The 25,258-nt window shown below is 48.5% G+C and overlaps 1 protein-coding gene across 1 annotated transcript in view; it reads left to right on the plus strand.

The window, feature by feature from the left end:
• The first annotated feature begins 269 nt into the window (after window positions 1-269).
• The window catches only part of ISY1 (ISY1 splicing factor homolog), a 122,140-nt gene continuing 97,151 nt past the window's right edge, over window positions 270-25,258 (plus strand). The window contains exons 1-5 of the mRNA XM_063940585.1: window positions 270-422; window positions 1,773-1,795; window positions 3,684-3,735; window positions 4,466-4,531; window positions 6,095-6,137. Coding sequence (XP_063796655.1) covers window positions 420-422; window positions 1,773-1,795; window positions 3,684-3,735; window positions 4,466-4,531; window positions 6,095-6,137 — 187 coding nt within the window. The 5' untranslated portion in view covers window positions 270-419. The remainder of the gene's footprint in view (window positions 423-1,772; window positions 1,796-3,683; window positions 3,736-4,465; window positions 4,532-6,094; window positions 6,138-25,258) is intronic.

Consider the following 25,258-nt stretch of genomic DNA (forward strand, 5'->3'; position numbering starts at 1 on the left):
GAAGAAAAATAACGAGCGAACAACTCGGAATGAGAGCCATTATACGCAGTATAAACTGTAGTGTATCACTTTCCGAATGCACTATTATAGCCGGACAGCAGGTGGCGCTAAGCGCTGTACTGTTATAGCCGGACAGCAGGTGGCGCTGAGCGCTGCACTATTATAGCCGGACAGCAGGTGGCGCTAAACGCTGTACTGTTATAGCCGGACAGCAGGTGGCGCTGAGCGCTGCGCTATCATAGCCGGGACAGCAGGTGGCGCTAAAAGCTGTACTATTATAGCCGGACTGCTAGCGGCACACACTCAGTAATCGCGCCGCAATCGGTTATACCTCATTTCCTGTGCGCCCAGCGTGTGTACTGTAGGGAGAGAAGTCCCCGTTTTGCAGTCGTTGCCTGTGGAGCGTCAGATTGCCGGCAATGGTGAGAGCCTGGCTCCGTTAGATTGACACCGTCATGTCCCGTAAAGGAGCAGTGTCATAAATTATGTGTATAGTTGTGTGTGATTCCAGACGTTCACTTGTCCCTTTACCTAGTGCATTACTAATATGCAAGCAGTGTGCTCCCAGCTGTTCCGGGACTACAAGTCTCAGCGTGCCCTGCCCGTGCTGCTACAACAGTTGGGAAACCAAAGCTTGCTTGAGCTTATATGTAAACTAATTCAACTCCATCTGGAAACACATACTGTGGGTAGGGTTGCCACCTCATGCATCATCGTTTCCTGGAGATCCCCCCAATCCCAACCAACATCCTCCCCCCGCGGCACCAAGCAGTGTTCATGTAAATAAAATGATGCACCATATTTGTAAAATATTTTACATACAAACAATCTATTTAATTAGGAATATAATAGGCGCCACTTGGATACATTACAGGCATTTGGTGCCTTAAAACTAGATTGTGTGAAAGAGGAAAGAACCATGGAAGCGCAAGTGTTACACACAACCTAATCAATATCAGGCTTCAACAGGTTAAACAAACAAATGCACTACTAAAAGGTGTCTGTTAGTGAATAAAAGATATACATATATCTATATATAACTTAAACCTCTATTTGTTTCATGCATGCTCATAATATTATAAGTATACGTGTGACATGTCTGTCAGCTCTCATTGCTCTTCTCACATGAGCCGGGCCGGCGTTACTTCACCACCACAGCCCGGGTAAACGCTGAGGAAGAGCTGCCGATGGCAGCTTTGGCTCAGTCTGCGGTCCGCAGGCACAGCCCCGGGAAACGCTGAGGAAGAGCTGCCGATGGCAGCATCACAGCAGCTTCGGCTCAGTCTGGGCTGAATACAGTCTTGCGAGATTTGATGTCATCTCGCGAGACAGTCACTGTAGTTCACTGAGTTCCTCGGCTGCCAAGGAGTACTGCTGGTGCTCCCAGGGTCCCCTTATTCCTGGAGAATCCGGGTGAAGGGGAAAACCTCCTGGAGGGTTGCCACCAAATCCTGGAGAAATCAGGGAGAGGTGGCAACCCTAACTCTGGGTATAAGTGCAGAATGTGGGACCCCCCCCCCCCCCCCCGGGTTGGCATAACTAAACTGCTGCAGAACATCATTAAACTTGCTCAGAGCGTTAAAACGTGTGCTGTCGTGAGCTTGCTTTGCTCGCCATAGGTTACTATTCCCAATAGATGTCCACATGGGTAACTAGTAATAACAGCAGCCCAGGGGCGTCTCATGTTCTGAACCTGAGTCGATACTGTGCTTTGCTATAATAAATGTATTCTGTGTAATGTAAACCTACTATGTTTTGTTTCTCAATGACAGGCTCGTAACGCGGAGAAAGCCATGTAAGTATCCGCCCCTGTGTATTTATGTACTGTTTGTTAGGTGCCATTGTTGCTAATTAAGCGTTAGATTTGTTTTATTCACATTTGAATTCTGTAATTGTGACACACTTCGCTGCTCCATCTACAATATACACATCACAAGCTGTGTGTTCAAAGCATTAGAGAAAAGAAGTTCTTTAGACTTTGGATCCTTTTTTCTTTTGTTTCTTTATATCATTGTTGTGTTGCAACCAAATTGCCCCTCTGCTTTTTGCATCCTAGTTTAATCAGACTAATGAAATCTGGTATCAAGTTCCGGCATGTTACAGAAAATTGCTGTGCTTCGCAGAGGTGGTGTAAGTGTCCCTGACGCCTTAAAAGACATGATCGCCACCCCAATCCGTCCCATGCAAGAGACAACTGGAAAACTGCTCCAATCATCTACAAAATAAATATATATAATTATTAGTTACAGTGCAGTAATATGATGTATATGATATGTAATATGCAGTAATATGATGATGACTGATCTTCTGGAGGTGAAAATACAAAAACATTAGCAATGTGTTTGGGGGGGTTGGGGATGGGATCCTGGAGGTCAGAACACTGACCCCGGGATCCCGGCCACCAGAATGCTGGCAGCCGGGGCATTCGCTGCACTCGCCACAGGTTCTATTCCCACTCTATGGGTGTCGTGGACACCCACAAGTGGGAATATCCCTGGCACCGCTGCCGGCATTCTTGGCGGTCAGGATCCTGGCATCGGTATCTCGCCAGGATCACAACCGCTGGGATATTGCCTACATCCCGATCTGGTGCATGTTGCTGTAGAAGCCTGCAGATTCACTCATACCCCTTTCACATCGCACAAATAACCCGGTATCGACACGGCATATTGCCGTGTCGAAACGGGTCAGTGTGCGATGTGAAAGCTCCTTTGCTGAATTAGCGGGTCGCCTGACCCGGTAATTCAACCAGGTAAAAAAGAAGGGTTATTACCGAGTTGAATACCGGGTCAGGCGCAGTGTTAATGGGAGCCGTTCCGATGCGACACGGCTCCCATTCACAGCATAGGGAGAGGCGGCGCAGGAGATGAGCTCATCGCCCAGCGCCGCCTCCACCCCCGCCCCTGCTGCGCCCCCTGCTGCTATGGCAACCGACCCGGTATATTGCCGGGTCGGAAAGCCAGCAAAGGAGCGCAAATGCCGGATCCCACCCGGTAAGGGCACGTTTCTCTTACCGGGTGGGATCCGGCATTTGCGATCTGAAAGCAGCATCATTGTGATCCACTGTACAGGTGTGTGCATAGAAAATGACATACATTTGTTCCTGGCTTGTAACTGACCTGTGATGTCAGTGAGAAGCCTTATGTCTACCCAATGTTCAGTGCAGCTGTGACAATGGCGGAGGTTACCAGAGGGGCTGCTGTAGAGGAAAGATGATTGACAGCTAGAAGTTGAGAGGAAGAGTAATGCCATACAGCCAGTTTCAGGCTGTGTGTGCTGCGGAGGAGGAATGGTCTGGAGCAGAGGTTCTCGTTCAGTTGTCTGGCCTGCATGAAAAGCTGCTCATGGGCAGCTAGATGTTACGGCCATCCTATGATATCTGCCCAAGGCCACGCGAGTGCAGTGAGCCTGCAAGGGGACTCTTAGCGCTTGCCCTGCTGCTGGCATTCTGACAGGCGGGATGCAGCTGTCAGGATATTGACAGCCGGCATCCCGTTCACCGGTATTCTGTATGTAATCCATACGTACACCTCCTTCAATTGTGCTGACTTTGGAAGAGTACTGGATGGGAGATGTTTTGTTTAACATGCGGGTGAATGTTTAAGCTCTAAGTTCATTACAGACTATATTTTTCATGTCCGTGTTTATTATACGATGGTTATAACGTTGTTATTTTTCTTAAGGACGGCTTTGGCGAGGTTCCGCCAGGCACAGCTCGAGGAAGGAAAAGTGAAGGTATGTTGTCTATAAATTGGACAGTGACTGTTAAACATCGTCGTGCTGGAGGTCTAACACCAGAAGCTCATCTTGCATTCCCAGAGGCTAGTAAACATGTTTGCAGTCACAAACAATTCCTCTTAGCAAATGGACCTATAAACTCTGTAAAACATTTTCTTTGCTTTGTGTCTGTTTCGGTGTTGCATGCAGCGTTCATAAGCATTCAGTAAAATCCAAGAGTTCTGCGGGAATTAGGGTGGCCAATCCCGGGATCGAGATCCCGGGATTTAGGCCAAAAATCGTCCGGGATTGGCAGCTCCAATCCGGGATCAGGCGGCCCTGTAATGTAGGGAACACTCAATGCTGACTGGCTCCCCCTGGAGGGTAGGCTTTCAGAACATGTTTTAAGATGTGTTGCTCTAACAGAAATATAGATGGTGGCACCCATCCCTTAGAGCTGGGATATACTATATCTAACATGACATCCAATATACATACTGCAGCTTTTCACATCCTCTGCATAACCTCCATGGCTGGTGGGATCTCTAGTTACATAGGAAACAGTAATATTGTAAAGTGCTGACTGTACTTCATTTTGGACATTTTTTTTCTTTCAAAAAACTTTTCAGCTGTGACAGGACTTGTCAAGGCCTTTAAGACATGAACTGAAATGAAAACACACTGAAAAGTAGTTTGTAGCGTTTTACATACATAGATTATCTTTAAACTGGTTTATTTTTCTAATCAGGAGAGAAGGCCGTTTCTGGCCTCTGAATGTAATGAATTACCGAAAGCAGAGAAGTGGAGACGACAGGTAACTTTATCCTCTTTATTGCATTGTTTAGAAGATACTAGACACAATGTGGCCATTTACTATATGGATTATCCAGTGCTACAAAGTTTTGTATTGCCTTACACATAAATTCCAAGTTGGGTGAAAATGTGTTTTTGTTTGATTTTTCGTTACATAATCTGCTCGAGCAGTTGAAAGGAGTACGTCTCAGTCTGCATGGCTACCAAGATTTATCTCCTTATTGTGTGCTTACAGCAGTGTAGAGTAAGTGCATGTTAGTGGGCCTTTTGTTGTCTTATGCTGGCCATACACTTGTGCAATGCCCCGCGAATCGACATCGCAGGGAATCGCACCGGCAGTTCAGGTGCGATGAAATCGCACCTGAACTGCCAGTGATTACCATACGATCATGCGATAGATCGCATGGTAATCACGTGATGGGCATGTCACCGCCGAGTGGGATCGCAGTGCGATATATCTCATGTGGGCTTAAATCCACATGCGATCGCACTGCAAAGCGAGAAATATTAAGTGCAGCACATAATATCTTGAGACGCGATATTCGACTGGCGTGCCTCCGCATCGCGTCTCAGGGTACCTAAAATGTGCATACAATCCTTCGATTTCTCTCACAGATGTGGTCGAAATCGAAGGATAGGACCGATTATCACATAAGTATATGGGCACCTTTAGGAAGTCTGTTGGTTGCGACTGCCTCTACTCCTGTGCAAGGGCTGTGCGGTCACTGATGATTATCACCAGCACAGCTCTTGTATTACCTGTAAATAAAAAAAAAACAAAATTTAAGTCCATACATGCCTAAAAATATAACTGACTAGTGTTGCCCCGCCGCAAGTGACTTAGAAGTGACAATGCTCTTCTATATATACAGTGGGGGCTTTTCACATTCTGAGTTAGCGCATGCACAGCTGCTGGGGAATTCAATTATTTTACCAGCCATCAGCCACTAGATGGCGCCCGACAGAGTAACTCAATTGTTGCTCCATTCAGGCGCGAACAGCGGCTGGCGCAGGCATTTCCCTGTGCTTGCGAGCTGAAATGAGCGAAAAGTGACCATTTGGTCACCCAAATGGCACTTTTCTCATCGCGTCCAGCACTTTGGTCGGGTTTAGCTATTTTTCGTGGCCAAACCTGGCTGGGATAATTGAATTGCACCCCGCGTTCACCCATTACTTTAGACGGGAAATCGGGTGTGGGGCCAGTACTTAAAACAATTGAATTACTTCCATTGTTTGAATACACCTGCCAACGTGCTAGAGATTTATCTCCCATTATATCGCCTAGTGTGTACCCAGCTTGAGGATAAATTATACATGTGTTGCAGAGTTGTTTGTTTTTGGGAGGGTTTCCAGAATGTGGGGTGTTCGCTTAGTAAACTTATTTTCCCCTTGTACACAAGGGTGCTGAGAGAAGCATGTTATAAGCTTTTTGGAACTCCATTATATTGTACCGAGGTTGGCATTGTGCATGCTGTAGGCATCATTATTCCTGTGTGCACAAACCATAGTATTTTTTATAGGTAACTTTGGAGGGAAAATAAATTTTTCTGTTTTCTTAAAATAGATTATTGGTGAAATATCAAAGAAAGTGGCACAGATTCAAAATGGTAAGTTGCACATGAGAATGTAACCGATAGGTTGTTCCTCAGACTGCTTTTATTGTAAGTTTCTGCAGCGGGGTACACTGGTATTCCACAGGGAATAACATCGGGGTGTAGAGTTGGATCTTGATCTGAGGCACTAACAGGCTAAAGCTTTGACTGTTCCCAGGATGCACTGCACCGCCTCCTGTATAGCCCCGCCTCCAGGCACTGGAGCTCAGTTTGTAAGTTGGTGCCTGCAGAGCAGGTCACTAACAGGTGGGACTGCGCTAGGCAGCCCTGAAAAGAGCTTTTCTAGAAGACTTCAAGGGCCGCAGCACTTTCTATGTCTTTCTGACAAGGATGGGGAACCTGCGGCCCTCCAGCTGTTGTTGAACTACAGATCCCAGCATGCCCTGCAACAGTTTTAGCATGGCCAAATAGCAAAACTGTCGCAGGGCATGCTGGTACGTATAGTTCAACAACAGCTGGAGGGCCACAGGTTCCCCACCCCTGCTTTATGACATGCAGTGCTGCGGCTTCATCACCTCCGTCAGCGGCACTGCATACTCCCGTGGCCTGGTTCCCGATACTTGCAGCAGAGACACCGGTTTTCTTCCGTCACACCACCGCTGTTATACTCCAGGATCGCGTGGCTGCACTTGAAGGGCGGAGGTAAGGTAAATCGCGATCCGGTCGTGGTCCCAGGAGACGGACCGCACCCCTGGCTTGGACACTGTTTCGCACAGGGACCCCACTATATCCATCAGGGCAAGGAGCACAGGTCGGATTTATTAAAATCCATTTGCAAAAGGCTCCACAGTGCCTGGTGGAGAAGACCAGCATAGGGGATAAGTCGCTAACCTGTATCCCCTCCCCCAGCTCCGGGTGCCATCTACTGCTGATGTTCCCGCCCTGGAGCTGCGTCTCTCTCTCTCCCTCACTCCCTGAAGAGATTTTGGCGCCATTACATAGCTGGGCTGATCTCCGGGACTGCTGGGCACTATCTCCTCTGTAAATCCGCCTGTATCATCAGCGCTGTGCATTTGCAGACACTTAAGTATTCTACATGTCATTTTAGACGGTGTTAGTTAAGAACAAGTGTACTGCTATCTGAATATTTAGTACAAGTATTCTGTGATATACATCCAGTGTTTACTGTGCATTATTATATCTGTATACATACATATATTTAATTTCTAGTCCAGTGCAGTTTTATTGTTATGTGATAATTCCTGCATTGTACCTGTGTGAGTGTGCCTATAGCTGCTGTGTATATTCCACTCTTGTGTATCACACGTTTGTCAATATATTCTGTACCCTGGGGAACTGGGTGTGTCAGGGTCTCATATAATATATAGTGCTACACAGGGTATACTGTTTGTATTTCTCACTGTTTTTCAGTCACCCCACACCACTTAAATCCTCTGTCTGTGCTCTGTATTTACTGTCACAAAACATAGTGGATTTTTTGCTGTTTTTTTATGTTTGTCTGGATTTATTGTACTATTACATCCTAAGGCTACATCCCACATGATGTCTGCTACACAGGGTGGGACATCCGCGGACGCTCCTGCATCATGCAGTGCTGTTGTCACGGATTCACCAGTGGGGGAAGTGTTAGCTGCTGGTTCAGGCACTGGAAGTCATACATCTCCCAGTCCGTCTGTGGCACCTGTGGTCAATCAAGACCCACCTTGGGCAGCTTTTTCAAATATGCTGACTACGCTTGTAACGCGCCTCACGCCCCCAGTGGGGCCTCCTGTGCCATTACAGCCACATATTGTCCCTGTAGTTAATCCGCCATGGGCGGATACTTTGTCTACCCAGTTACAGCAATTAAAGAAGACTTTGGTTAGACAAAAATCCACCCCACGTCCCTCTGGGGCCAAGGGGTCCTCTAAGCGGGCCATTTCTTCCTCACAATCCACTAATATTTCGGATAATTCTTCCGATGAAGATGGGGAATATACTGATCCATCAGACACTGATACAGTTGCTTCTGATGAGGAATCTGCAACTCAGGTGGATGTTCCTGACCTAGTGGAGGCTATCAAACTGATTCTCCAAATTGATGATGACATTGAGCCTCCTGTTACATCTAGGGAACCTGATAAGTTTAAACGTCAGAAGGTTGCTAAAGTAGTTTTACCACATTCTGACCTCTTAATTCACATACGTCAGGAATCCTGGTCATCTCCGGGAAAGAAGTTTTCCCTGTCTAAAGAGATGCTAGCTCGTAATCCTAATCCTGCGAACCAACAGATAAGCGTGTGGAGGGATGCCTGGTGTCTATCTACACTCTTACCAGTGCTGTACATAGACCCACTATGGCTGCCTCTTGGGCAGCAAAAGGAATTGAAGCATGGGTTCAGGCAATTGAGGAGGAGCTGCCTGAGGATTTTTCTGACACTGCCAGACAACATCTGTCGTATATTACCACAGCCTCTCACTATATTCAGGAGGCGGCCTCTGATGCAGGGATCATAACGGCCAAGGCATCTACTATGTCTATCCTGGCTCGCCGGATTCTGTGGTTGAGGTCCTGGAAAGTGGACCTGGACTCTAAAAAGACCTTGGAGGTACTCCCTTTCAAGGGAGACATCCTGTTTGGGGAAGAGCTGAATAGGATTCTGACTGACTTGATAACGTCCAAGACTGCGTTTCTCCAAAGTACTAATCCTTCTGCTCAGATGGGTAAGAGTACCACTTTTCATTCCTTTCGACCTCCAAGTGAGGCAAAAGGTCAGGCGTACCTGAGACAGGCTCGTACTTCCAAAACCACTAAGCCCAAATCTAAACAATTCTGGGCCGCCCGTCAGCCTTTTTCCAAACAAGACATGCCTGCTGCATGATGGGGCGGGCCTCCCCCTGGGGGACCCCAGGGTGGGAGGCCGACTTCTGCAGTTCGCCCAGGCCTGGATAAAGAGCACTTCAGACGCCTGGGTACGGTAAGTTGTGTCTCATGGGTACGCAATCTTTCGAGAGACGTCCCTCCTCGCAAGTTCTGTTCAACGGTTATCCCCTCGGATCCGTTGAAAGCGCAAGCTCTACAACTGGTTGTACAAACCCTCTTGGAAACAGGAATGGTAGTTCCGGTACCTCTGTCCCAGAGAGGCAGGGGATGCTACTCGACCCTGTTTCTAGTTCCGAAACCGAAATGGGTCTTTCCGGCCTATCCTCAACCTCAAATCATTGAACAAGTTTGTAAGAGTGTCCAAATTCTGTATGGAAACTCTGCGCTCTGCTGTGCTGGCCATGGAACCCGAGGACTATATGGTATCACTGGACATACAGGATGCTTACCTGCACATACTGATTGCCATTTCGCATCAGCAATATCTACGGTTTGCTATTGGCAACCTTCATTTTCAGTTCCAGGCTCTGCCATTTGGACTGGCCACAGGACCTCGGATTTTCACCATGGTCAGTGCCGTGATGATGGCTTTCCTTTGTTGTAAGAGAATCAGGATCCTGCCGTATCTGGACGACTTGCAGATTCTGGCGAACTCCCAAGATGTACTCCTCAGTCAACTGGAGATGTCTGTCCAATTCCTACAAGCCCACGGGTGGCTTTTCAATTAGATGAAGTCCTCGCTGGTCCCTGCTCGGAGCATGGTGCACCTGGGAGTGCTGCTGGACACACACAGCCAAATACTGTTTCTGTCTCCGAAGAATGTCCTGAAACTCCAGGAAAAGATCAGATGCTTCCTCTCTCACCAGAGAGTGTCGATACACTCGGCGATGCAAGTACTAGGCCTCATGGTGTCGGCTTTCGACATGGTAGAGTACGCTTTATTCCATTCCCGCCCTCTGCAGAGGTTAATCCTTTCCAAGTGGGACGGCCTGCCTCATCGGATCAGGTCTCAAATGATCTCCTTGACTCCGGAGGTTCATCTGTCACTGAGCTGGTGGCTACAGGACCTAACAGTTGAGCAGGGGCCATCCCTTCTGGATCTCCAACTGGGTCTTCCTGACAACAGGCGCCAGTCTGCGAGGTTGGGACGCAGTGTTGGAGCAACACTCTCTCCAGGGTCGGTGGGCCAGGGAGGAATCTCTCCTCCCGATAAACATTCTGGAATTGCGGGCAGTGTTCAGTGCGTTGACTTTGGCCCTGCCTCTGGTACAGAACAGGCCTGTTCAAGTACAGTCGGACAACGCCACCATGGTGGCGTGCATAAATCATCAAGGCGGCACTTGAAGCTGCTTGACAATGATGGAAGTGTCAAAAAATCCTCAGATGGGCGGAACGCCATCTGCCAGCCATATCGGCAGTGTTCATTCCGGGAGTCCTCAACTGGGAAGCGGACTTCCTCAGTCGTCAGGACGTGCACGCCGGAGAGTGGAGTCTTCATCCCGAAATCTTTCAATTCCTAGTGTATAAGTGGGGCCTACCATATGTAGACCTGAATGCGTCTCGACACAATCACAAGGTTCCGGTCTTCGGAGCAAGGACAAGGGATCCTCAAGCAGCGTTCGTGGATGCACTGGCAATTCCATGGAACTTGCGGCTGCCATACATGTTCCCTCCAGTATCACTCCTGCCCAGGGTAATACAGAGGTTCAAGCAAGGAGGAGGACCTGCAGGGTCTCTCAATAGAGCGTCCTCTTCTACTTCCTCAACGCCCAGACATCCTCGTTCCGGGCCCCTGTGTCTACCTGGACCTGGCCAGACTGGCTTTGACGGTGTGGCTCTTGAAGCATCACTCCTGAGAGCAAAAAGATTCTCTGAGGCGGTCATTCAAACTATGTTGAAAGACCGTAAACCAGCTTCGGCTCAGATTTATTACAGGGTCTGGAATTCTTAAATCACATGGTGTGCTGCTAAGAGTTATGATGCATATACTTTCAAAGCTTCCAGACTTTTGGTTCTTCTTCAACAAGGCCTAGACTTGGGCCTTCGTCTGGCCTCCCTCAAGGTTCATATATCTGCCTTGTCGGTGTGGTTTCAGAGAAAAATTGCGTCTCTTTCTGATGTTCACACTTTCACTCGGGGGTAAATTTACTAAGATGGGAGTTCTATTTAAGATGGGATGTTGCCCATAGCAACCAATCAGCTTCTACTTCTCATTTCTCTGACGTCCTAAGTGGATGCTGGGACTCCGTAAGGACCATGGGGATTAGCGGCTCCGCAGGAGACTGGTCACAACTAAAGAAAGCTTTAGGACTACCTGGTGTGCACTGGCTCCTCCCACTAAGACCCTCCTCCAGACCTCAGTTAGATTCTTGTGCCCGGCTGAGCTGGATGCACACTAGGGGCTCTCCTGAGCTCCTAGAAAGAAAGTATATTTTAGGTTTTTTATTTTACAGTGAGATCTGCTGGCAACAGACTCACTGCAGCGAGGGACTAAGGGGAGAAGAAGCGAACCTACCTAACTGGTGGTAGCTTGGGCTTCTTAGGCTACTGGACACCATTAGCTCCAGAGGGATCGACCGCATGGAACCGGCCATTGATGTTCGGTCCCGGAGCCGCGCCGCCGGCCCCCTTACAGAGCCAGAAGCAAAAAGAGTCCGGAAAATCGGCGGCAGAAGACATCAGTCTTCACCAAGGTAGCGCACAGCACTGCAGCTGTGCGCCATTGCTCCTCATACACACTTCACACTCCGGTCACTGAGGGTGCAGGGCGCTGGGGGGGGCGCCCTGAGCAGCAATAAAAACACCTTGGCTGGCAAATATATCACAATATATAGCCCCAGAGGCTATATATGTGATAAATACCCCTGCCAGAATAAATTAAAAAGCGGGAGAAAAGTCTGCGAAAAAGGGGCGGAGCTATCTCCCTCAGCACACTGGCGCCATTTTCTCTTCACAGTGCAGCTGGAAGACAGCTCCCCAGGCTCTCCCCTGTAGTTTTCAGGCTCAAAGGGTTTAGGGGGGGCACTAAATTTAGGCGCAATATTGTTTATACAAGCAGCTATTGGGGGAAAAATCACTCAGTTATAGTGTTAATCCCTGCATTATATAGCGCTCTGGTGTGTGCTGGCATACTCTCTCTCTGTCTCCCCAAAGGACTTTGTGGGGTCCTGTCCTCAGTCAGAGCATTCCCTGGGTGTGTGCTGTGTGTCGGTACGGCTGTGTCGACATGTGGGATGAGGAAGGTTACGTGGAGGTGGAGCAGAGGCCGATAAATGGGATGTCGCCCCCTGTGGGGCCGACACCAGAGTGGATGGATAGGTGGAAGGTATTAACCGACAATCTCAACTCCTTACATAGAAGGCTGGATGACGTAAAACAGCTGTGGGACAGCCGGCTTCTCAGCCCGTGCCTGCCCAGGCGTCTCAAAGGCCATCAGGGGCTCAAAAAAGCGCCCGTTACCTCAGATGGCAGACAGATGTCGACACGAAGTCTGACTCCAGTGTCGACGAGGTTGAGACATATACACAATCCACTAGGAACATCCGTTACATGATCTCGGCAATGAAAAATGTGTTACGCATTTCTGACATGAACCCAAGTACCACATAAAAGGGGTTTTATTTTTGGGGAGAAAAAGCAGGCAGTGTTTTGTTCCCCCATCAGATGAATGAATGAAGTGTGTAAAGTAGCTGGGTTCCCCCGATAAGAAACTGGTAATTTCTAAAAAGTTACTGATGGCGTACCCTTTCCCGCCAGAGGATAGGTCACGTTGGGAGATATCCCTTAGGGTGGATAAGGCGCTCACACGTTTGTCAAAAAAGGTGGCACTGCCGTCTTAGGATACGGCCACCTTGAAGGAGCCTGCTGATAAAAAGCAGGAGGCTATCCTGAAGTCTGTATATACACACTCAGCTTATACAGTATACTGAGACCTGCAATTTCCTCAGCATAAATAGTGCTGCTGCAGCGTGGTCTGATACCCAGTCAGATAATATTAATACTCTAAGACATAATAGTTTGCTAACATAGAGCATATAAAAGACGTCGTCTTAGATATAAAGGATGTGCAGAGGGATATTTGCCGGCTGGCATCCAGAATTAATGCAATGTCCATTCTGCCAGGAAGGTATTAGAAACCCGGCAGTGGACAGGTGATGCTGCCTATAAAAGGCACATGGTGATTATGCCTTATAAGGGTGAGGAATTGTTTGGGGATGGTCTCTGGGACCTCGTATCCACAGCAACAGCTGGGAAGAAAACATTTTACCTCAGGTTTCCTCACAGCCTAAGAAAGCACTGTATTTTCAGGTACAGTCCTTTTGGCTTCAGAAAAGCAAGCGGGTCAAAGGCGTGTACTAGTCGGTTTATGTGTTCCCTCCTCTGCCTCTCATACCAAAGGTATTGAGAATAATAAGAAAGCGAGGAGTAAACACAATTCTCGTGGTTCCGGATTGGCCAAGACGAGCGTGGTACCCGGAACTTCAAGAGATGCTCTCAGAGGACCCGTGGCCTCTACCGCTCAGACAGGACCTGCTACAGCAGGGGCCCTGTCTGTTCCAAGACTTACCGCGGCTGCGTTTGACGGCATGGCGGTTGAACACCGGATCCTGAAGGAAAAGGGTATTCTGGAAGAAGTCATTCCTACGCTTATTAAGGCCAGGAAAGATGTTACGGCAACGCATTATCACCGTATATGGCGAAAATATGTTGCATGGTGCGAGGCCAATAAGGCCCCAACAGAGGAATTTCAACTAGGTCGATTTCTGCATTTCCTGCAAGCAGGAGTGGATATGGGCCTAAAACTAGGCTTTATTAAAGTACAGATCTCGGCTCTGTCGATTTTTCTTTCAAAAAGAACTAGCTTCAGTACCTGAAATTCAGACTTTTGTAAAAGGAGTGCTGCATATTCAGCCCCCGTTTGTGCCTCCAGTGGCACCTTGGGATCTCAACGTGATGTTGAGTTTCTTAAAATCACATTGGTTTGAGCCACTTAAAACCGTGGATCTGAAATATCTCACGTGGAAAGTGGTCATGTTATTAGCCTTGGCTTCAGCCAGGCGAGTGTCAGAATTGGCGGCTTTATCATGTAAAAGCCCTTATCTGATTTTCCATATGGATAGGGCAGAGTTGAGGACTCGTCCCCAATTTCTCCCTAAGGTGGTGTCAGCGTTTCACCTGAACCAGCCTATTGTGGTGCCGGCGGCTACTAGTGAATTGGAGGACTCCAAGTTGCTAGACGTTGTCAGGGCCCTGAAAATATATGTTTCCAGGACGGCTGGAGTCAGAAAATCTGACTCGCTGTTTATCCTGTATGCACCCAACAAGCTGGGTGCTCCTGCTTCTAAGCAGTCTATTGCTCGCTGGATTTGTAGTACAATTCAGCTTGCACATTCTGTGGCAGGCATACCACAGCCAAAATCTGTAAAGGCCCATTCCACAAGGAAGGTGGGCTCATCTTGGGCGGCTGCCGGAGGGGTCTCGGCTTTACAACTTTGCCGAGCAGCTACTTGGTCAGGGGCAAATACGTTTGCAAAATTCTACAAATTTGATACCCTGGCTGAGGAGGACCTGGAGTTCGCTCATTCGGTGCTACAGAGTCATCCGCACTCTCCCGCCCGTTTGGGAGCTTTGGTATAATCACCATGGTCCTTACGGAGTTCCCAGCATCCACTAGGACGTTAGAGAAAATAAGAATTTACTCACCGGTAATTCTATTTCTCGTAGTCCGTAGTGGATGCTGGGCGCCCATCCCAAGTGCGGATTGTCTGCAATACTTGTAAATAGTTATTGTTAACTAAAGGGTTATTGTTGAGCCATCTGTTGAGAGGCTCAGTTGTTTTCATACTGTCAAACTGGATATAGTATCACGAGTTGTACGGTGTGGCTGGTAAGAGTCTTACCCGGGATTCTAAATCCTTCCTTATTATGTCTGCTCGTCCGGGCACGGTGTCCTAACTGAGGCTTGGAGGAGGGTCATAGTGGGAGGAGCCAGTGCACACCAGGTAGTCATAAATCTTTCTAGAGTGCCCAGCCTCCTTCGGAGCCCGCTATTCCCCATGGTCCTTACGGAGTTCCCAGCATCCACTACGGACTACGAGAAATAGAATTACCGGTGAGTAAATTCTTATTTTTTGGAGCCACAAGATTGCATGATTGTGTTTGATCTCCAGGATGCGTACTTACACATTCCGGTTTGGTCACCTCATCACAGGTTATTGCGTTTTGCAATACGCCACAACCATTAACCGTTTCAGGTTCTACCGTTTGGCCTCTTGTCAGCGCCTCGGGTATTCACCAAAGTGATGTTTGTGATGATAGCTCATCTCAGATCCCTGGCAGTGACAATCGTTCCATACTTAGACGATCTGCTCATAAGAGCTCCGTCTCAACAGATGCTCCTCCGACTTGCGCTGCTAACGTACACCACGGTTGCAGTGTCAAGTTCAAAAACAATCGCATCTAATTCCGTCTCAACGACTTCAATTCCTAGGTATGATTCCAGATACGGTAAATCAAAGAATTTACCTACTACACCAGAAAGAACAGATTATACGCCATCTGGTACAATTAGTGCTCAAGCCACGCACACTATCGGTACATTGGTGTTTTCGCCTATTAGGAACAATGATGGGCTTTCGAAGCGCTCCAGTTCGGAGGTTTTCACTCGCGTATCCCACAGGGGGGCGAGGGTGTCTCTACTCTGGGCGAGAGTCTCAGAGGTTGGGGAGTTGTAGTTAAAATGGTCAGCGACAGGGTTTCTAAACGGATCACGACAGATTGCTGTCTATAAAGGTCCTGGAACTCCGTGCAATTTACTATGCACTACATGCTTCGCTCTCAGACTGTCCAAGGCCAGTCACACAACGCGACGGCAGTCGCATACACAACAACCAGGGAGGAACGAGAAGCCGCATGGCAATGCGGGAAGTAGCTCGAATCCTCAATTGCCCAGAATACCACAAGGTGATATTGTAGACTGGGTTCATTCCGGGAGTGGACATCTGTTAGACAGATGATCTCAGCCGTCGGGATTTTCATCCAGGAGACTGGGCATTAAATCCAGAGGTGTTTCACAGGTTGGTCCACAGGTGGGGTTACCCTCAGGTGGACATGATGGCATCTCGCCACAATTACAAACGCCCAGTATGTGTCCAGAACGACAGTTCCCAAGGGCAGTGGCGGTGGATGCTCTCACAATTGCGTGGCCGTACAGCCTCGTGTATCTGTTTCCACCGTTTTCCGCTGTTTTCTCCGTTGCTAAAACGGATCATAAGAGAGTCCGTCACAGTCATACTAGTGATATCTCATGGGTCTCTGAGAGTTTGGTTCTCGAATCTCCGAGGACTACTCGCAGACGATCCTTGGCCGCTCATACTACATCCAACCCGTTACAACAGGGGCCGTTTTTTTACCCCTATTTAGCGCGGCTGCGGTTGCCGAGGTGGTTGTTGAGACCGCCCTCTTCAGAAGAAAGAGAGGGCATTACAGTATCGGTTATACCAACCATGTTACGAGCTAGGAAGCCGGTTACGGCAGCTCATTATTACAGAATTTGGCGTGCCTATATAGGTTGGTATGAAGCTCGGAAGTTTCCGACATCATTTTTCAAGTACCCGTATTCTGTTATTTTTACAGACGGGGTTGGATGGAGGACTGCGTTTATCTACACTGAAGGTGCAGGTATCTGTGTTGTCAATTTATTTTCAAAGACGATTGGCTCCATTGCCGTCGGTACACATTTTTCTGCAGGGTGTCCTCAGAGTACAGCCTCTATTTATCCCACTTACAGCGCCATGGGACTTGAATTTGGGTTCAGATTTCTTACAGTCTTCATATTTTGAACACTTACAGCAAGTGGATATTAAGTTTCTGACTTGGAAAACGTTTTTTCTTCTAGCCTTAGCTTCGGCAAGGCGTTTTTCAAATTTGGGTGCCTTGTCTTGCAAGCCACCGTATTTGGTGTTTCCTGATGACAGAGCGTAACTTCGGACGATTTCCGATTTCTTACCAAAGCTAGTGTCATCTTTTCACATCAATCAACCAATAGTGGTTCCTGTGTTGACAGTACATTCTAGAATTCTGAATGTGGTACGCGCATTACGCGTTTATATGTACCGAACGTCTACTGTTCGTAATACGGATACGTTGTTTGTTCTCTATGATGCTGCCAAGTGGGGTTGGCCAGCTTCTCAGCAGACCTTATCCAGATGGATAAAACTGACTATACGTCAGGCTTACCTTAAGGCTAAGTTACAGTCGTCTACATCAGTAATAGCTCATCCCACAGGTTCTGTGGGAACGTCATGGCCAGCTGGTCGTGGAGCTTCTACGACACAGCTTGACCGTGCGGCTACATGGTCTTCAGTGCACACGTTTGTGCGCTTTTACAAGTTTGATACGTTTGCGGCATCAGCATCTAGCTTTGGCCGCCTAGTGTTACAGGTGTCAAACAGCTCTCCCGCCCACGGGGGAAGCTTTGGTATGTCCCAAGAGTACTCCAGTGACCCCTAGTGGATGAAAAAGAAAATAGGATTTTGGTACTTACCAGGTAAATCCTTTTCTCTGACGTCCTAGTGGATGCTGGGACTCCGTCAGGACCATGGGGATTAGCGGCTCCGCAGGAGACAGGGCACAAAAATAAAAGCTTTAGGACTAGATGGTGTGCACTGGCTCCTCCCCCTATGACCCTCCTCCAAGCCTCAGTTAGGTTTTTGTGCCCGTCCGAGCAGGGTGCAATCTAGGTGGCTCTCCTAAAGAGCTGCTTAGAAAAAGTTATTAGGTTTTTTATTTTCAGTGAGTCCTGCTGGCAACAGGCTCACTGCAACGAGGGACTTAGGGGGGAAGAAGTGAACTCACCTGCGTGCAGGATGGATTGGCTTCTTAGGCTACTGGACACCATTAGCTCCAGAGGGATCGAACACAGGCCCAGCCATGGAGTCCGGTCCCGGAGCCGCGCCGCCGACCCCCTTACAGATGCCGAAAAGTGAAGAGGTCCAGAAACCGGCGGCAGAAGACTTTTCAGTCTTCATGAGGTAGCGCACAGCACTGCAGCTGTGCGCCATTGTTGTCAGCACACTTCACACCAGCGGTCACTGAGGGTGCAGGGCGCTGGGGGGGGGGCGCCCTGGGCAGCAATGATAATACCTTGTTCTGGCTAAAAATACATCACATATAGCCCCTGGGGCTATATGGATGTATTTAACCCCTGCCAGGTCTCACAAACACCGTGAGAAGAGCCCGCCTAAATAGGGGGCAGGGCCTATCTCCTCAGCGCACAGCGCCATTTTCCTGCACAGCTCCGCTGCGAGGAAGGCTCCCAGGACTCTCCCCTGCACTGCACTACAGAAACAGGGTAAAAAAAACAGAGAGGGGGGGCACTTTTTTGGCGATATTGATATATTAAGCTGCTATAAAGGAAACAACACTTCTGTAGGGTTGTTCCTATATATTTATAGCGCTTGGGTGTGTGCTGGCAAACTCTCCCTCTGTCTCCCCAAAGGGCTAGTGGGGTCCTGTCTTCGATAAGAGCATTCCCTGTGTGTCTGCTGTGTGTCGGTACGTGTGTGTCGACATGTATGAGGACGATGTTGGTGTGGAGGCGGAGCAATTGCCGGTAATGGTGATGTCACCCCCTAGGGAGTCGACACCGGAATGGATGGCTTTGTTTATGGAATTACGTGATAATGTCAGCACGTTACAAAAATCAGTTGACGACATGAGACGGCCGGCAAACCAGTTAGTACCTGTCCAGGCGTCTCAGACACCGTCAGGGGCTGTAAAACGCCCTTTACCTCAGTCGGTCGACACAGACCCAGACACGGACACCGAATCTAGTGTCGACGGTGAAGAAACAAACGTATTTTCCAGTAGGGCCACACGTTATATGATCACGGCAATGAAGGAGGCTTTGCATATCTCTGATACTGCAAGTACCACAAAAAGGGGTATTATGTGGGGTCTGAAAAAACTACCTGTAGTTTTTCCTGAATCAGAGGAATTGAATGAAGTGTGTGATGAAGTGTGGGTTAACCCCGATAGAAAACTGCTAATTTCAAAGAAGTTATTGGCATTATATCCTTTCCCGCCAGAGGTTAGGGCGCGCTGGGAAACACCCCCTAGGGTGGATAAGGCACTCACACGCTTATTAAAACAAGTGGCGTTACCGTCTCCTGAAACGGCCGCCCTCAAGGATCCAGCTGATAGGAGGCTGGAAACTACCCTGAAAAGTATATACACTCATACTGGTGTTATACTGCGACCAGCCATCGCCTCTGCATGGATGTGCAGTGCTGGGGTGGTTTGGTCGGATTCCCTGACTGAAAATATTGATACCCTGGATAGGGACAGTATTTTATTGACTATAGAGCAATTAAAGGATGCTTTTCTTTATATGCGAGATGCTCAGAGGGATATTTGCACTCTGGCATCGAGAGTAAGTGCGATGTCCATATCTGCCAGAAGAAGTTTATGGACGCGACAGTGGTCAGGTGATGCGGATTCCAAACGGCATATGGAAGTATTGCCGTATAAAGGGGAGGAATTATTTGGGGTCGGTCTATCGGATTTGGTGGCCACGGCAACAGCCGGGAAATCCACCTTTTTACCTCAGGTCCCCTCCCAACAGAAAAAGACACCGTCTTTTCAGCCGCAGTCCTTTCGTTCCTATAAGAACAAGCGGGCAAAAGGACAGTCATATCTGCCCCGAGGCAAAGGAAAGGGTAAGAGAGTGCACCAAGCAGCTCCCTCCCAGGAGCAGAAGCCCTCCCCGGCTTCTGCAAAGCCCTCAGCATGACGTTGGGGCTTTACAAGCGGACTCAGGGGCGGTGGGGGGTCGACTCAAGAATTTCAGCGCACAGTGGGCTCACTCACAGGTGGACCCCTGGATCCTGCAGGTAGTATCTCAGGGTTACAGGTTGGAATTCGAGAAGTCTCCCCCTCGCCGGTTCCTAAAGTCTGCTCTGCCAACGTCTCCCTCAGACAGGGCGACGGTATTGGAAGCCATTCACAAGCTGTATTCTCAGCAGGTGATAGTCAAGGTACCCCTCCTACAACAGGGAAAGGGGTATTATTCCACACTATTTGTGGTACCGAAGCCGGACGGCTCGGTAAGACCTATTCTAAATCTGAAATCTTTGAACCTGTACATACAAAAATTCAAGTTCAAGATGGAGTCACTCAGAGCAGTGATAGCGAATCTGGAAGAAGGGGACTTTATGGTGTCCCTGGACATCAAGGATGCTTACCTGCATGTCCCAATTTGCCCTTCACATCAAGGGTACCTCAGGTTCGTGGTGCAAAACTGTCATTATCAGTTTCAGACGCTGCCGTTTGGATTGTCCACGGCACCTCGGGTCTTTACCAAGGTAATGGCCGAAATGATGTTTCTTCTGCGAAGAAAAGGCGTATTAATTATCCCTTACTTGGACGATCTCCTGATAAGGGCAAGGTCCAGAGAACAGCTGGGGGACGTAGTAGCACTAACCCAAGTAGTGCTGCAACAGCACGGGTGGATTCTGAATTTTCCAAAATCTCAATTGACCCCGACGACACGTCTGCTGTTCCTGGGAATGATTCTGGACACGGTTCAGAAAAAGGTGTTTCTTCCGGAGGAGAAAGCCAGGGAGTTATCCGAACTTGTCAGGAACCTCCTAAAATCAGGAAAAGTGTCTGTGCATCAATGCACAAGAGTCCTGGGAAAAATGGTGGCTTCTTACGAAGCGATTCCATTCGGCAGATTCCACGCACGAACTTTTCAGTGGGATCTGCTGGACAAATGGTCCGGATCGCATCTGCAGATGCATCAGCGGATAACTTTGTCTCCACGGACAAGGGTGTCTCTTCTGTGGTGGTTGCAGAGTGCTCATCTGTTAGAGGGCCGCAGATTCGGCATACAGGACTGGGTCCTGGTGACCACGGATGCCAGTCTGAGAGGCTGGGGAGCGGTCACACAGGGAAGAAACTTCCAGGGAGTGTGGTCAAGCCTGGAGATGTCTCTTCACATAAATATACTGGAGCTAAGAGCGATTTACAATGCTCTAAGCCTGGCAAAACCCCTGCTTCAGGGTCAGCCGGTGTTGATCCAGTCGGACAACATCACGGCAGTCGCCCACGTAAACAGACAGGGCGGCACAAGAAGCAGGAGGGCAATGGCAGAAGCTGCAAGGATTCTTCGCTGGGCGGAAGATCATGTGATAGCACTGTCAGCAGTGTTCATTCCGGGAGTGGACAACTGGGAAGCGGACTTCCTCAGCAGACACGATCTACACCCGGGAGAGTGGGGACTTCATCCAGAAGTCTTCCACATGATTGTGAACCGTTGGGAAAAACCAAAGGTGGATATGATGGCGTCCCGCCTCAACAAAAAACTGGACAGGTATTGCGCCAGGTCAAGAGACCCTCAGGCAATAGCTGTGGACGCTCTGGTAACACCGTGGGTGTTCCAGTCAGTGTATGTGTTTCCTCCTCTGCCTCTCATACCAAAAGTACTGAGAATTATACGGCAAAGGGGAGTAAGAACGATACTCGTGGCTCCGGATTGGCCAAGAAGGACTTGGTACCCGGAACTTCAGGAGATGCTCACGGAAGATCCGTGGCCTCTACCTCTAAGACGGGACCTGCTTCAGCAGGGACCGTGTCTATTCCAAGACTTACCGCGGCTGCGTTTGACGGCATGGCGGTTGAACGCCGAATTCTAAGGGAAAAAGGCATTCCGGAAGAGGTCATCCCTACCCTGGTAAAAGCCAGGAAGGAGGTGACTGCACAACATTATCACCGCATTTGGAGAAAATATGTTGCGTGGTGTGAGGCCAGGAAGGCCCCGATGGAGGAATTTCAACTGGGTCGATTCCTACATTTCCTGCAAACAGGATTGTCTATGGGCCTCAAATTAGGGTCCATTAAGGTTCAAATTTCGGCCCTGTCGATTTTCTTCCAGAAAGAATTGGCTTCAGTTCCTGAAGTCCAGACTTTTGTAAAAGGAGTACTACATATACAGCCCCCGGTTGTGCCCCCAGTGGCTCCGTGGGATCTTAATGTAGTTTTGGATTTTCTCAAATCCCATTGGTTTGAGCCACTCAAATCGGTGGATTTGAAATATCTTACATGGAAAGTAACCATGCTACTGGCCCTGGCTTCAGCCAGGAGAGTGTGAGAATTGGCGGCTTTATCGTATAAAAGCCCATATCTGATTTTCCATTCGGACAGGGCAGAACTGCGGACGCGTCCTCAGTTTCTGCCTAAGGTGGTTTCAGCGTTTCACCTGAACCAGCCTATTGTGGTGCCTGCGGCTACTAGCGATTTGGAGGATTCCAAGTTGCTGGACGTTGTCAGGGCATTGAAAATATATATTTCAAGGACGGCTGGAGTCAGAAAATCTGACTCGCTGTTTATACTGTATGCACCCAACAAGCTGGGTGCTCCTGCTTCTAAGCAGACGATTGCTCGTTGGATTTGTAGCACAATTCAACTTGCACATTCTGTGGCAGGCCTGCCACAGCCTAAATCTATCAAGGCCCATTCCACAAGGAAGGTGGGCTCATCTTGGGCGGCTGCCCGAGGGGTCTCGGCATTACAACTCTGCCGAGCAGCTACGTGGTCGGGGGAGAACACGTTTGTAAAATTCTACAAATTTGATACCCTGGCTAAAGAGGATCTGGAGTTCTCTCATTCGGTGCTGCAGAGTCATCCGCACTCTCCCGCCCGTTTGGGAGCTTTGGTATAATCCCCATGGTCCTGACGGAGTCCCAGCATCCACTAGGACGTCAGAGAAAATAAGATTTTACTTACCGATAAATCTATTTCTCGTAGTCCGTAGTGGATGCTGGGCGCCCATCCCAAGTGCGGATTGTCTGCAATACTTGTACATAGTTATTGTTACAAAAAAATCGGGTTGTTATTTTTGTGAGCCGTCTGTTCAGAGGCTCCTACGTTTGTCATACTGTTAACTGGGTTCAGATCACAAGTTGTACGGTGTGATTGGTGTGGCTGGTATGAGTCTTACCCGGGATTCAAAATCCTTCCTTATTGTGTACGCTCGTCCGGGCACAGTATCCTAACTGAGGCTTGGAGGAGGGTCATAGGGGGAGAAGCCAGTGCACACCATCTAGTCCTAAAGCTTTTATTTTTGTGCCCTGTCTCCTGCGGAGCCGCTAATCCCCATGGTCCTGACGGAGTCCCAGCATCCACTACGGACTACGAGAAATAGATTTATCGGTAAGTAAAATCTTATTTTCTTTGAATCCATAGGGGGCACTGGACGCCCACCCAGAGCAGTTTTACCTGGGTTGTATTAAGCTCAGGGGATCTTATGGTAACACATTTTCACCGACTGGTTCAATTATAAGGTTCTATCGGTTATGGTGTCAACTGTTTCGTTGTCAGTAACGTTATGTGTCAACTTTGTTGTTGTCCGTTATGTTATAGGAATTCTCCATTGTCAACCTCTCTATAGTTCCTGTTCGGCTCAGTAAAAAACACTGAGATACTACACTGAGGTACTCTGGGATATGGAGGGGTGGAGAGTTCTAAATTTAAATATTCAGTGCCTTTGTTTCTGCTAAGCCGTCCATATCCCAAGAGTACTCCAGTGCCCCCTATGGATTCAAAGAAAAGGATTTACCTGGTAAGTACCAAAATCCTATTTTCTTGGTGTGAGGCCAGGAATGCTCCTACGGAGGAATTCCATCTGGGTCGTCTCCTTCACTTCCTGCAAACTGGAGTGAATTTGGGCCTAAAATTAGGCTCCATAAAAGTTCAGATTTCGGCCTTATCCATTTTCTTTCAAAAGGAATTGGCCTCTCTACCTGAAGTACAGACTTTTGTGAAGGGAGTACTGCATATTCAGCCTCCTTTTCTACCTCCGGTGGCGCCTTGGGACCTTAACGTGGTGTTAAGTTTCCTTAAGTCACATTGGTTTGAACCACTCAAAACGGTGGAGTTAAAATATCTCACTTGGAAGGTGGTCATGTTGTTAGCCTTGGCTTCGGCTAGGCGAGTTTCGGAATTGGCGGCTTTATCACATAAAAGCCCCTATCTGGTTTTCCATATGGATAGAGCGGAATTGCGGACCCGTCCTCAATTCCTACCTAAGGTGGTCTCATCCTTTCATATGAACCAACCTATTGTCGTGCCTGTGGCTACTCGTGACTGGGAGGATTCCGAGTCCCTTGATGTGGTCAGGGCTTTGAAAATTTACGTGGCCAGAACGGCTAGGATCAGAAAAACAGAAGCACTGTTTGTCCTATATGCAGCCAACAAGGTTGGCGGCCCTGCTTCAAAGCAGACTATTGCTCGCTGGATCTGTAACACGATCCAGCAAGCGCATTCTACGGCAGGATTGCCGTTACCAAAATCGGTTAAGGCCCATTCCACTAGGAAGGTGGGCTCGTCTTGGGCGGCTGCCCGAGGGGTCTCGGCACTACAGCTGTGCCGAGCTGCTACTTGGTCGGGGTCAAACACCTTTGCAAAGTTCTATAAGTTTGATACCCTGGCTGAGGAAGACCTCCTGTTTGCTCAATCGGTGCTGCAGAGTCATCCGCACTCTCCCGCCCGTTTGGGAGCTTTGGTATAATCCCCATGGTCCTTACGGAGTCCCAGCATCCTCTAGGACGTCAGAGAAAATAAGATTTTAAACCTGCCGGTAAATCTTTTTCTCGTAGTCCGTAGAGGATGCTGGGTGCCCTTCCCAAGTGCGGACTACTTCTGCAAGACTTGTATATAGTTATTGCTTAAATAAGGGTTATGTTATAGTTTCATCGGTTTTGGACCGAAACTATGTTGTTTTTCATACTGTTAACTGGTTAGTTTAACACAAGTTATACGGTGTGATTGGTGTGGCTGGTATGAATCTTGCCCTTGGATTAACTAAAATCCTTTCCTCGTACTGTCCATCTCCTCTGGGCACAGTTGCTCTAACTGAGGTTTGGAGGAGGGGCATAGAGGGAGGAGCCAGTGCACCCCCATACCTAAAGTCTTTCTTAAAGTGCCCATGTCTCCTGCGGAGCCCGTCTATCCCCATGGTCCTTACGGAGTCCCAGCATCCTCTACGGACTACGAGAAAAAGATTTACCGGCAGGTTTTAAATCTTATTATCTAGCACCTTCTAGAAGATAATACCTGGAATCTGATTGGTTGCTATGGGCAACATCCCATCTTAAATAGAACTCCCATCTTAGTAAATTTACCCCAGGGTGTTCTATGGATTCAGCCTCCCTATGTCCCTCCTGTAGCTCCATGGGATCTGTCTGTCGTCTTAAATGCCCTGCAAGAGTCTCCATTTGAACCTCTTCAGTCT

This window comes from Pseudophryne corroboree, chromosome 9 (assembly GCF_028390025.1).
Source record: "Pseudophryne corroboree isolate aPseCor3 chromosome 9, aPseCor3.hap2, whole genome shotgun sequence".
Classification (NCBI taxonomy): Eukaryota; Metazoa; Chordata; class Amphibia; order Anura; family Myobatrachidae; genus Pseudophryne; species Pseudophryne corroboree.